A 13,257-nucleotide genomic window follows, 5' to 3' on the forward strand; every position below is an offset into this window, starting at 1 on the left:
GATGGGATTGTTGGCTCTGGTGGCTATTGCTTCCAGACATTCCATGCATTATTTTTCACATGAGAAAGGACTGGTTACATCTGTCAGGGACACATCCCCAGAAGCGTATCTTTCCCTTAAATAAACTGGAGCTTGCATAAGACTATGTAATTATAATTTGTGGGGGTGCCTGGGTGGCTCACTTAAGCATCTGACTTTGGGTCAGGTTGTGATCTTGTGGTTCATGAGTTCGAGCCCTGCTTCAGGCTCTGTGCTGATGCCTTAGAGCCCGAGCCTGCTTCAGATTCTGTGTCTCCCTCTCTGTCTGCCCTTCCCCCACTCACACACTCTCTCTCCAAAATAAATAAACATTAAAAAAATTATAATTTGTGATTGGCCAAAAGTTGAAGCAAATATTTTTCATAAGTCGTTAATTTTTATTGAAATTATTAAACCAAATTTCTTTTCATACTCTCTGTAACACTTAGCCTTTTAAGCTTAGATCTGCTGGGATGTGAAAAGTCCTTTGGTGCAAACAACTACCTTATTGCCACACCACTTATTACAGTTGTTTCTTAGCATGTAAATCCAGTTATTGTCCATAAAGTCTAAAACCCCCAAATTTTTTAGATGCCCTAGTTGAATATACAGTGACTCCTAATTCAGCCATGTATTCCTATCAGCCTAGAGCAAGAGTTTAAATCGTGAGTGTGTGAACCATAAGGTTGCATTTTTTCCAGCCTAGGGAGAAAGAAAAAAAAAAAAAAGAAAGAAAACCTTTTTTTAAGGAAAAAGAAACACCTAAAATATGAAACAACACATGCACATGGCCATTTAGGAAAGCACTAATTATAAAAACAAAAGACTGAAAACACCTCAAATGACCACCAATAGGGCATTGGTGAGGAAAAAAACTATCATAAAACCATAAAATAGGTAACTGTATAGCTATAAAATAGAATGGGGAAGTCTTTATACTGGGGTGAAATGATATTGAAGACATATTGTGTAGTATGTTAATTTTGTGTAAGAAAGAAGAGAATATGTATACTTAACATTTTCAGAAAGAAACAAAGGAAGGATAAAAAACCAAAATCTCATAAAAATGGTTACCTATGGATTGGGGAAAGAACTGAGAGAATGGGATGGGAAAGGAAACCTAGACTTCTCTGAATGATGTTTTGTTTTGACTTCAGAATCATGTGTTTTATGCAACTAAAAAATATTAAAGACAAGAAATAAAAAGTGTTTTTTGGTTCCTCAAAAAATTAAAAATAGACATACCATATGATCCAGTAATTCCACTAATGGATATTTACCCAAAGAAAATGAAAACAATTCAAAAAGGTATCTGCACCCCTATGTTTATTATAGCATTATTTACAACAACCAAGATATGGAAGCAACCCAAGTGTCCAACGATAAGTGAATGGATAAAGAAGATGTACACGTGCGTACACACACACACACACAAACACACACGGAGGAATATTACACAGCCATAAAAAAAGATGACACCTTGCCATTTGCAACAACATGGATGGACCTAGAGGCTATTATGCTAAGTGAAATAAGTCAGACAGACAAAAGAAAACACCCTATGATTTCACTTATATGTGGAATCTAAAAAACAAAACAAGTGAATAACAAAAAGCAGAATCATATGCAAATACAGAGAACAAACTGATGGTTGCCAGAAGAGGGGGGGTTGGGAGATGGACAAAATGGGTGAAGAGGAGTGGAAGATATAGCCTTCTAGTAATGGAACGAATACATCATTGGAACAAAAAGGTATAGTTTAGGGGAATATAGTCATTGGTATTATAATAGCATTTTATGGTGATAGTAGCTACACTTGTGAGTATAGCATAACATATAGAGTTGTTGAATTATTGTGTTGTACACCTGAAACTAATGTAACATCGTGTGTCAACTATATCAAATAAAAAATATTAATATTATTCACAAGGACAGCAAGACCTCAAAGACCAAAGACCAAAAAGCAAGACCTAAAAATCAAAAATGAATCCAAACAAACTAAACCTAGCCATATATCAAGTAGGTATCATAATCACATGGAAAATTATTTTAAGTAACCTTAGAGTATAGTGTTTTGACAGTTGATCAGTGGAGTGATTCCTAAGATCTAAAAGAACCATAAAGAAATGTTAAACTGTGTTAATTTATCTTGTGGTTAATAGTGATATTTATCTTGTTATTATGAAACAAATACATACTCAACTTTCATATTAGGAGAAACAGCTAAGTACTTTTGACCATATCATTAAGACTTAAAATTTTTAAAGTGAAAGAAAATACATAAATAAAAAATCAAAGACTTTAAAAGTCCTCTAATCTTTAATTTGATTGATAGTGTCAGCAAGAACTCATATTAAGTTTTCTCTTCTTAAAATATGTATTTCCTATCCCACCCACTGAAAAAGCTGAGAAGCAGTGACAGACTAATAACAATAAAGACCCCGGTGTCCCAGTTACTGTTTCAGAATATCATTCCCCACTAACAGGAGTCTGAGCCCTTTGAAGAAACAGCTAATTTCAGGTCTTGGACAGGGACTGTACAAAATGAACCTGGAACATCTGAGTCACCCCTTAACTATATCAAAAGGATACAGGACCAACTTCAAGAGATTCCCACCACCCAAAGGTAGAATAATCTGAGCAACAATATATTAAAATGATTACATGGAGTAAAATATGTTAAGTATATAAATATTCAGGAACTCATTCATCTTTGGATCAAAATTGACAAGTAAAGGGAAAAAATTAAACATTTATTCTCCCTTTCCTGTACAGACTATATACTTCACAGCCAGTGAGGGAAGTTCTTCATTACATAGAAGTCAGAGCTAAAAAATGCAGGAAGAACAATAGAATTAGAAAATCACCATTTTACAACATCTCATGAAATAATGGGTCTAATCAACAAACATTAATGTCTGCTAAAAACATTAAGGGAAAAGTTGAAGAACTTTATAAGAGGGTCAGGCTGACATCAACTTAGACCCACTGATCAATCTTAACATCTTTAAAATTGGGAGAAGCACATCCTCTTATGGTGTGATAGGAATTACAAAGCATCACCTATGACGTGTTCTTGACTAAAAGAAATTGAACTTGAATCTTATCCAGTCACTAGATCTAACTACTGGCTTACACAAAATACAAAGGATAGAGGAACATGTTAAATGACATCATGAGAATAAAATCAGCCAGATCTAGAATGTGGAAAAATTTTAAGTATAAATGATCCATTTTCTCCAACAAACAAATGGCAAAGAAATGGAGGGACTGAAGACTGTCAGTGATTAAAAGGGTTTAACATACTTATCAAACAAGTCTAATGTGTGGACCTTGTATGGATCCTGTTTTAAGCAAACTACCTGTAAAAAAGATGTTTTTTTTTTTTTTAGACAGTGAAAATTAAACATGGACTGTATAAGATGATATTAAGGCATTATTGGTAATATTGTTGGATGTAAAGATGGTATTGTAGTTGGGTTACTGTTGTTTGGGTTTTTTTTTTTTAAAGCCCTTACCTGAAATACCTACTAAATACTTAGGGGTAACATGGTACAGTGTCTGAGAGCTACTTTTGAGTACTCCATGTATACCTAAAAAGATGAAGTGAGGATCAATAAAGTAAATAAGAAGTAACAAAGTTCATGACTATAGAAGCTGAGTGATGGGTGCAAATGGATTCATTGTGCTGTTATTCCTTTTGTATGTATTTCCAAAATATTTTTTTAATTTTCAAAGCCCTCCCACTAGATTAGCCCAGATTAGCTTATATCATTATAGCAGTGACTTCTCAGCAATGTTTTAGGTTTTAGATGAGAGCCTTAGTGTGTAAGAATATTATATTTGTGGATCTCTGGGGGGAAATAGTTTTTTGTTACAGCTTAACTATAACATCTTTTCATCCAGGTAAATTCCAGAAGTCATAAAATTACTTCACAGAAAGAAAGAACCTTGCTTAGGATAGTGTTGTTAACAAGCTTACACACAAAACACACTGACATTATACCCCCCCCCCCTTTTTTTTAGACCAAGCCACCCTGGTAGAACAAGTAAAAAGAGTAAAAGAAATTGAAGCCATTGAAAGTGATTCTTTTGTTCAGCAGACATTCAGATCAAGTAAAGAAGTCAAAAAGGTAAGTTTTCATCCAGACATTATGAATAAGCCTTTAGATCCCCTCTGAGGAGGTGCTTTATTAATGGATTTTACTTAAATGTAAGTGCTTCTTCTAACAGATAGAAGAAGTAGGGTGAGCGAGTGTCAGCATGTTATTGAGAGAGAGAGAACGAATCAGTGAGAATCAGTTCAAGTTTCACTTGTAAAAATACATCTGATGCCATTTTTATTTTAAAATTCACTGAGAAGACAAAGTAAAATGTCAACAGTTCTAAAGCAGTAATATGCATTTTATGAACGTATAGTTTTCTTTTCAAATGCCTGCATCTACTTTTGAATTGACATTTCTGGACAAAAGTTAGAGGAGAGCTTTAACAATCAGATTTTTACCCAAATAGTAACATATATCTACACCCTTTGCCCAGATGGGTATCACTTATTCAACTCTAGTAAAAGGAGTTCTGATTGGCATTTTATTTCTGTTGAATATTGCATGTATTCTTTCAGGTAGTATCAAGGCTGTCTTTAGGAATCTGTTCCTTGAGTCAGAAAAGGCATTCTACTGTGAAATACATGTATTCTTTAATAACATACATGTAATAAAGTCATGAATGTTATTCAAAAACATTCTACATCTGTAAATACATTAGTGACTATACAGTATCCTGCTGATGAATTTACCATAATTCATTGATTTTTTCCTTGATATTAGATATTTAAGTAGTTGTAAGCTTGAAAGTATTACATACATATTTGTAAATATCCATTATTATCCTCGTAAAATAAATTTTTCGAGTTGGAGATATTTGCTTAGGGTTAATATTGTTTATCTTCATATATGTTCCCAAAGTCATCCTCCAAAAACATTGTACCAATTCAGATTCTGCCCACAAGTGCAAGATGTCTGCCTCTCACACCCTGGTTAACACCAAATCCTTATCAGATATTTTTACATTTACTGACCTGATACGTGGTCAGGTAGAATTGACCTTTTGTTTTTCTATTAGCATTTCCCCTGTTGCTGATGACATGGACATCTTTTCAATTACCGTATACTTTTTAAAATAATTCATCCTGGAGAAGTGACTTGAGCACTGGGGCCTGGTGCATAGCAGTAGACAGCCCTGGTTAATCTGTGGTCCTTGCCTTGTTGTTTCCTGAATTTCATTTGAACTTTTTATAATTTGCCACCATAACTCCTAAAAAATGGTGGAACTCTACAATGGACATCCATAAATATAGTTGCTCATTTTATTTACTATCTTACTCTTTAATATCTTACATATAAAGGTCATTCATATGTCCTCATAGAATTGTAATTTATTTTGTTTCCTAGTATTTGCTTTCTGAAGTTCATCCTGACTTCCCAGCTCTGACTGGACTCAAGATAACCCAGCATTTTCTTTCTGTGGAAATACTCATTCCTCTCTAGTTAATACACCAAGTTTTCCTCTAAACAACTTTTTCTCTTTGGTACTAATTATTAATATAATAAACTTATTTTTACTTCCATTTTTTTCCTCCAAGATACTAGTAGCTCTTCCAATAACAAGCAAAATCAGCAATGAGCAAGGATATTGATCAGAAGTATACCTGATAAGGGCATCTGGGTGGCTCAGTCAGTTGAGCATCAGACTTCAGCTCAGGTCATGAACTTGTGGTTCATGAGTTTGAGCCCCACGTCAGGCTCTGTGCAGACAGCTCAGAGCCTGGAGCCTGCTTCAGATTCTGTGTCTCCCTCCCCCTTTGTTCCTCCCCCACTTGCACTCTGTCTCTCTGCCTCTCAAAAAAATAAAGATTAAAAAAAGAAGAAGAAGTATACCTGATGTAGTATAAAGAGGGTGAGCTTTGAACTCCAAGAGATCTAAGTTTGAATCTTAACTTCCACACTTCTTGCCATGATCTTCAATGAGCTTCTCAACCTCTTTGGGCCTCAATTTCCAAATTCATAAAATAGAACTAATAATACCTACCTGTTGGATTTGTTGAGGAGTAAATATGATGATTATCAAATACTTAACATGGTTCTTGATCCAATAAGTGCTTATTTTTAAATAACATTTTATAACATCTAAATTATTTGATATTTAAGTACATTCTGTAAACTAAGCATAGTGCTTAAAAACTTCTACTGTAGTTGCTCAGTCTTTTTTAAATATAAACATCTTACCCCAATTACATTTCTTAATATGCCCCTGATTTTCTCCAAGTATCCATGCTCACCAGTAAGGCAGACCTCTTGCTGAGAAACACAGAAAATCTTTAGACATCTGGCTTTACCTTTAAAGTCTTTTGAAAGGTATAAATGTATTAATATCTGTATATTTCAATTCCAGAATCTGTAATGCTTTCACCTCACTGTATCCGCTAAGAAAGTTTTAAAACTTTTTTTTTTTTTTTACATTTATTTATTTTTGAGAGACAGAGAAAGACAGAGCGTGAGCAAGGGAGGGGCAGAGAAGGAGACACAGAATCTGAAGCAGGCTTCAGACTCTGAGCTGTCAGCACAGAACCCTACACGGGGCTCAAACCCATGAACCACAAAGTCATGACCTGAGCCGAAGTCGGACACTTAACCAACTGAGCCACCCAGGCGCCCCTCCCCTAGAAAAGTTTTAAAAGATTATTTCCCTTAACATCTTAAGGTTATTAATGTTAAGATAACTGGCTAAATCCAAGAGAAAAGCTCTTCTTCCTAAATCTCCAACAAAACCCTATATAGCTAAATGGCTTTCCATGGGACCAATAGAAAGGAATTTCACTTACATCTCTGATCAAAGGGACCACCATTATTAATTATTTTAATAATTAATTTCTGTTGCTTTAGTTTTTAGTGATGAGCTGGAATTTTCTCTCACCTTTAATACAGCTTTTCTTGTACTTCTAATTCAGATGCCACTGTTAGAGAGGATTCAGATGAAATAGAGGCCTCTCATAAGGAACATAAGGACCATTCATGAATTTGTATGGAATAAATCCATCTACGGTTCCAACTGGCTTTTAGAAGAGGTGGCCCTTAACAGTAATTCACACAAAGAAATAAAATCAATTCTGGAAAGCCTAGAACTGAATAGTTCTAGATTGGATAAGTATGACAGAGAAGCAAAAGCAGCCTAGAAATTATTATTGATCCAGCACTGTGAGTTGTGCCACTTAAAAGTATATTCAGTTAAAATATTTTCTTTCTTTCCTCTAAAATTAAAACCAAATTATAATAAATCTCAGGTTTAGCAATTAGGAAGCAGTGGTCAAAAGCATGTGATATAAGGTCAGACAGATGTAGGGTCAGGTCTGATTCTGCCATTTACTGGCTGTGTCCTTAAACCATATGATAAACTCATGACTCTCATATCTTTTTTTTTTTTTTAATTTTAAATTTATTTTGAGAGATAGAGAACGTGTGGGGGAGGGGTAGAGAGTGAAGGAGAAAGAAAGTCCCAAGCAGGCTCCATGCTGTCAGCGCAGATCCCAATGTGGGGCTCGATCCCACAAACCATGAGATCATGGACCTGAGCCAAGATCAAGAGCTGGATGTGTAATTGACTAAAAAAAAAGATCTTGAAAGAAAGATAATACCCCTGCCAGAAGTTTTTATAAGGATAAGCAAGATACTTTACATAAAACAACCAAGCGCCTGGCACATAGGAAGCATTCCAGAAATGGAAGTGTTACTGCTCTTCTCCCTGCTCCTGCTTCCACCTCTTCCCCTTACTGAATGCTGAGGGCTGCATTTGTCTGTGGCTTCCTTAAAAGAAATTGGAGATGCAAGGGTTCTCATTTTGGTTCAGTCACAGATTGTTTTACATAATTTTTTTTTATGGTCTATAGATCCTAAAATTCTCATTTGAGGCTTGGTGACCTATTGTATTACTAAGCAACTGGTTAAAAAATTACTTCGCAGCTTTACAGTTTACTAAACTTACTGGTTTAGTATACACACATCAGCTTTGGGCCAATTTGTTTCAGCACAGCATTTAATGTTTTAAAGCACTAATAAGAAAATGATGGAAAACAATGGTATATTGTAGCCCCACTTTGTTTTTTATATTTAAATAATTTAAAGTAACTAAAATAATAATGGCTATCTTTAATGCTAGACATTTACCATATGTGATTTGTCTAATATACCAGTAACCTTTATTTACAGCTGAGTAAGCTGAGGCTCAGCAAACTTTATAACCCACAGTCAAAGTGCTAATAAATGACAAGAAGGAGCATCCAAACAATATTTATTCAGCTCCAGAGCCTGTGTTTGTTTTTACTAATCCAGTGTCTCTCATAATTATGAATTCAGTGCACTTTTTCTATTGAAGTATAAAGAAAGCGTGCATTCACTAACTGGAACATATGCTAAAAATCAAGATGGCATTTACCTTGATGAATGTACAGTCTAAAGTATTAGACTGTATCCAACACCAGATTTTTATTAGTCACTGCATTTCAAAATGATCAGAAAAGAATTGATGGGCCAACAATGAATAAATTTACACTCAACTGTAATATAAAACAGAGAGCCAATTTATTAGTTTAGAAAATGATATCCCTTTCCAGTTTCTAAAATATCTGTGTCTGCAATATAAGGTAGGGATTCAGGATGCCCAAGAAGCTGAATTATTTATCAGGAGATTACTTAGCAAAGGGAGGTAAATTATCAGGAGGACTATTTTATCCAAATCATGGGGAGATACGGGCTATCCCTGATGCATAGCAAAGACTAACTCTCCTGAGGACTAAATTACTCATGACCCAAGTTTCAACATCTTTCTCTCCTGGACAGTTCTACACATATTGGTATAAAGTTTGTATGTCTGAAAAAAAAAGGTTTCTCTATACTAAAACCCCCTTCAGTTGATAGAGTCTCTTAGCTGTGTTAATTGTACTGATTAATCTAGGGAGCTGTTACTATAAAAGTGGCTATTACAATAACATGCTAGACATTGTGTCTCCGTCAACACATATCGATTTAACTAGTTTAACTCTCTGCAATCATGTATCTCTTGTGTGAGTAGATAATCTGATAGCTCCCACTATATAATCAACTTCTGGAACCAAGATGCAGTTTGTGTCCCAAATAAGCCTATTGCCAGTTATTCAACCCTAACATTTTTGTAGCTAACAGATATTCACCTATGTTCAGAAAGAGGGTGAATAACCCTAAGCAGCTGGGTCATTTATTCTTTTACTTGAGGTGCATTTTAAGCCAAGTTTTCCAAGCTGAACCACCAGGTGGCAGTGCTACTCAAAGCCGGATATTGTTAGTGACCGTGTTGTGGATTTTTTTTTTAAGTCGCATTTTTCTCAGTTTTCCTCAAATAAAGAAGCAATTAATGATCCTTGTCATACATTTTTAATTACTAATTATTAAATAATAATAACTTCCATGCTCTCATCCTAACCTCTGAAAACTGTACCTTAAATGTGTATAAGCACTTCTCAAAAGAAAACCTTAATGTTCTATAGGTAAATACAGAATGAGAAATTATTTCACTTTTATAAATAGGATGTTATCTCTGCCACCTGAATATGTGCAATCCACATCTTTGACAACTAAAGTAACAGCACTTCACTATTTTCAAGGCAGTTCAACACTGCCAGCCTCCTGGCTAAATAGAAGCATGACTAAGATATACAGAATTGCATGCTCTTCTATTCTCTGCATGGCAGCATAGACTACCAAAAAATGATATCTGGACCTCATTGGATTAGCATTCTTCCCACTTTGCCCTATACAGAATGTTGGGCTTTACTGTTATATGTCCTCAGTTTTATAAAGGGTGAGTATAATACCACAAGGCCTCATGGGCCCAGTATGTTGGAGACATAGAAATGTTTGACACCTGGGGGGGGAGGGGGGGAATATTGGCCTCGTAGTATAAGAAGACAACTTCCAAGTCAAATTTAACAGTTATTTGTCTAAGTATCTCTGTGTCCCTTGTTACAATTTGTGATTATGTATTGATTTTTATTTTGATTTGTTAGTAATCTGTTGGCCGGTCCCATTCACAAAATATAATCTCTAGTTGGGGCAGGGACCATATCTATTTTACTGTCCCTTGGTACCCAGTGCTTAACAATTATTAGCACTCAATAAGTACTAAATAGATGGATAACCAGTTCTAAGATAAATCATCCTAAGAAAGGATTAACTAATCCATGTAGATTTCATTTTCTAGATGTCTTTCCTGGTGACGTTTGTTTTACCCTTCATTTAAAAAAGTGGATGTTCAGGGGCGCCTGGGTGGCTCAGTCGGTTAAGCGTCCGACTTCAGCTCAGGTCATGATCTCGCGGTCCGTGAGTTCAAGCCCCGCGTCGGGCTCTGTGCTGACAGCTCAGAGCCTGGAGCCTGTTTCGGATTCTGTGTCTCCCTCTCTCTCTGACCCTCCCCCATTCATGCTCTGTCTCTCTGTGTCTCAAAAATAAATAAATGTTAAAAAAAAATTTTTTTTTAGAAAAGTGGATGTTCAGTAGTAGCTAAAGAAAATGGAAGTTCTAAAACTACACATACGGAACCAGTACTTTAACTTCAATTCCAACTTCTCATCTAGTCTATTTCATGTTATCCCTGCAGACTTGCTGCTAATCAGCCACTTCCCTGTCCTTCTTTCTCAGGGAGGGGTGTGCTGGAATTAACCTGAGAAAGCATAACACTGCTGGCTCCTTCTAGGCAGCAGCAACGATTTATTAGTCTTCACGTGCCCAGCATTGAGCACAATGCCTGGCACCTAATATTCCATAATGGAATATCATTCAGCAATAAAAAGGAATGACGTCCTGACATATACTGAACCTTACACGGATGAATCTTGAAAACATGCTGAGTAAAAGAAGCTGGGGTGTCTGGGTGGCTCAGTCGGTTAAGCGTCAGACTTTGGCTCGGGTCATAATCTCATGGTTTGTGAGTTCAAGCCCCGCATCAGACTCTGTGCTTAGAGCTTGGAGCCTGCTTCAGATTCTGTGTCTCCCTCTTTCTCTCTGCCTCCTCCCCTGCTTGTGCTTGCTCTCTCGCTCTCTCTCTCCATCTCTCTCAAAAATAAATTTAAAAAATAATAATAAATGAAAGAAGCTGGTCACAGAAAACAAAACCACATATTTTATGACTTCTTTTATATGAGGTATCCAGAATAGGCAAATCCATAGTGACAGAAAGTAGATTAGTGTTTGCATAGGGATGGGAAGGCTGGGAGAAGTGGGGAGCAGTGACTGCTAATGGGTATGTGGTTTTTTGGGAGAATGATGAAAATATTCTGAAGTTGCTTGTGGTGTTGGTTACAAAACCCTGTGGATATGCTAAGAGCTATATGAATAGTGATATGTGAAATATATCTCACTGAGGCTGTTATTTAAAAAGCAAAAACAAAATAACCTTTGAATTTCCTTTTTATATCTGAAGAGGCCAACTAAATGCTGGAGATTTGTCACAAGCTTGTTTTAACTAATAGAATTTAGTTTTATGAAATATATTTTTCCATAGTATGGACTCACTAAAGTACCAATTTCTTAAGAAAAGTATGCTGATCATAAAAAATGATAAACATTCTCTCAATGTTTTTATATCTGCTTATTTTATGACTAATTATTTCTTACTCAATAACCTAGGGTCTTTTTGTGCTTTATCTCAAAGGAGACTAAACGAACAATTACAATTCAAAATCTGAGATATTATTAAAGCAAAATTTTAATTGTGTGTTGTGATCTAATTAATAACATACTTTATGTTTCAGTCGGTGGAACCTGGTGATGTGAAGCACACAACTGCAGCATCAGGACCAGCATCAGTAGTTGCTGATCCACCCAGTACTGAAAAAGAAATAGACCCTAGCAGCATCCCCACTACCATCAAGTACCAAGATGACAATTCTCTGGCCCATCCAAATGTAAGAGCCTTAAATCGTAAGAATGTCAATTGAAGTCTAGTTGACTGAAGTTAATTCAAACTGTTGTCCTTTTTTGCTGATGACAAGAAGACCATTGGAAGAAAAGGATTCATATGTTCCTATTCGTTACAAATAAACAGCTAACCCCCATCCCTTAGAGCAGTGACATTGAATCTGGTGTGGTCCAAATCATGTTGTCTGACTTTTAGAAGTATTCTTTCTATGCTTAACAAAAATAAGCAAAAAAAAAAAAAAAAAAAAAAAAGATTTTTGTTTTCTTTTTAATCTGGCACTAAACGATCTAATTCTGGTTCAGCTCCAGTTGGTTCATTGACTGTGAACATGTCACTGACACACACATATTTTTCTGTCTACTCTGAAGTGGTATCATTCCACCGTGTCTCTGATAAAGGGTATAGGAAATACACTTCACAAAATAAGGTGTAAAATTGTTAACACATGATGCTGATATTAGTCCTTTTACTCCAAGACTTTCTGAACATTAACTCCAGGTAGAATATCTTCAATTGAGAAGGCAATTGTTAAATTGAGAAGTAGCCAATACTTGCGCTAAAAGATGTATTCTATAAAGATGTTTTCTATGATTCATGTTATATAAGGTCAAATCCAAGTTATTGGCAAACTATAACATTTTTTCTTTTTCTTTTCCTTTTTTAGCTATTTATTGAGAAAGCTGATGCTGAGGAAAAGTGGTTCAAGAGATTAATTGCTCTCCGACAAGAAAGGCTAATGGGCAGTCCTGTGGCCTAAGTGAAATACATATGGTTGAATTGACAGTAACATTGGAAATTTAGGTTTTAAAATCCCAGTATTAACGTTTTACTCTTAAAAAGCAGTTAGCTGATTATATTAAAAGGTAATACCATTTCATTTTTTTCTCACGTAGGCTTGAATATTTGTTGATTTGAACTTAAACATTGTGAATATTAAAACTAGTGTGAAATTTAACAATGCATGAAAATGTCATACTGTTAATAAAGCTAATCTTAAAAATATCAGTGATAATAAAAATAAATGGTACATAGTAGTGTTTCTGAGTACAATTTGGAAGATACCAGTCGTCATGTAAGAACACAATTTTGCATATGTAAGAATCAAACTATATCCTATACATATGAGATTTCATCTTCCATGTATTATGAAACCATTTTTGAATCTTTTATTTCACCTTATTATAAAAATTTAGGCAGAATAAAAAGCACTCTAACCAATCTAAGCAGAATGAGCAT

At 35.3% G+C, this 13,257-nt stretch overlaps 1 protein-coding gene across 1 annotated transcript in view; it reads left to right on the plus strand.

Annotated features, from left to right (window-relative positions):
* RSRC1 (arginine and serine rich coiled-coil 1) overlaps positions 1 to 13,050 on the plus strand; it is a 422,099-nt gene extending 409,049 nt beyond the window's left edge. The window contains exons 8-10 of the mRNA XM_086674595.1: positions 4,045 to 4,151; positions 11,855 to 12,007; positions 12,686 to 13,050. Of these exons, the coding sequence (XP_086530721.1) occupies positions 4,045 to 4,151; positions 11,855 to 12,007; positions 12,686 to 12,778 (353 nt within the window). The 3' untranslated portion in view covers positions 12,779 to 13,050. The remainder of the gene's footprint in view (positions 1 to 4,044; positions 4,152 to 11,854; positions 12,008 to 12,685) is intronic.
* The last annotated feature ends 207 nt before the right edge of the window (positions 13,051 to 13,257 follow it).

Source organism: Puma concolor, chromosome C2, assembly GCF_028749965.1.
Source record: "Puma concolor isolate L17-30 chromosome C2, mPumCon1.1.hap2, whole genome shotgun sequence".
Taxonomy (NCBI): domain Eukaryota; kingdom Metazoa; phylum Chordata; class Mammalia; order Carnivora; family Felidae; genus Puma; species Puma concolor.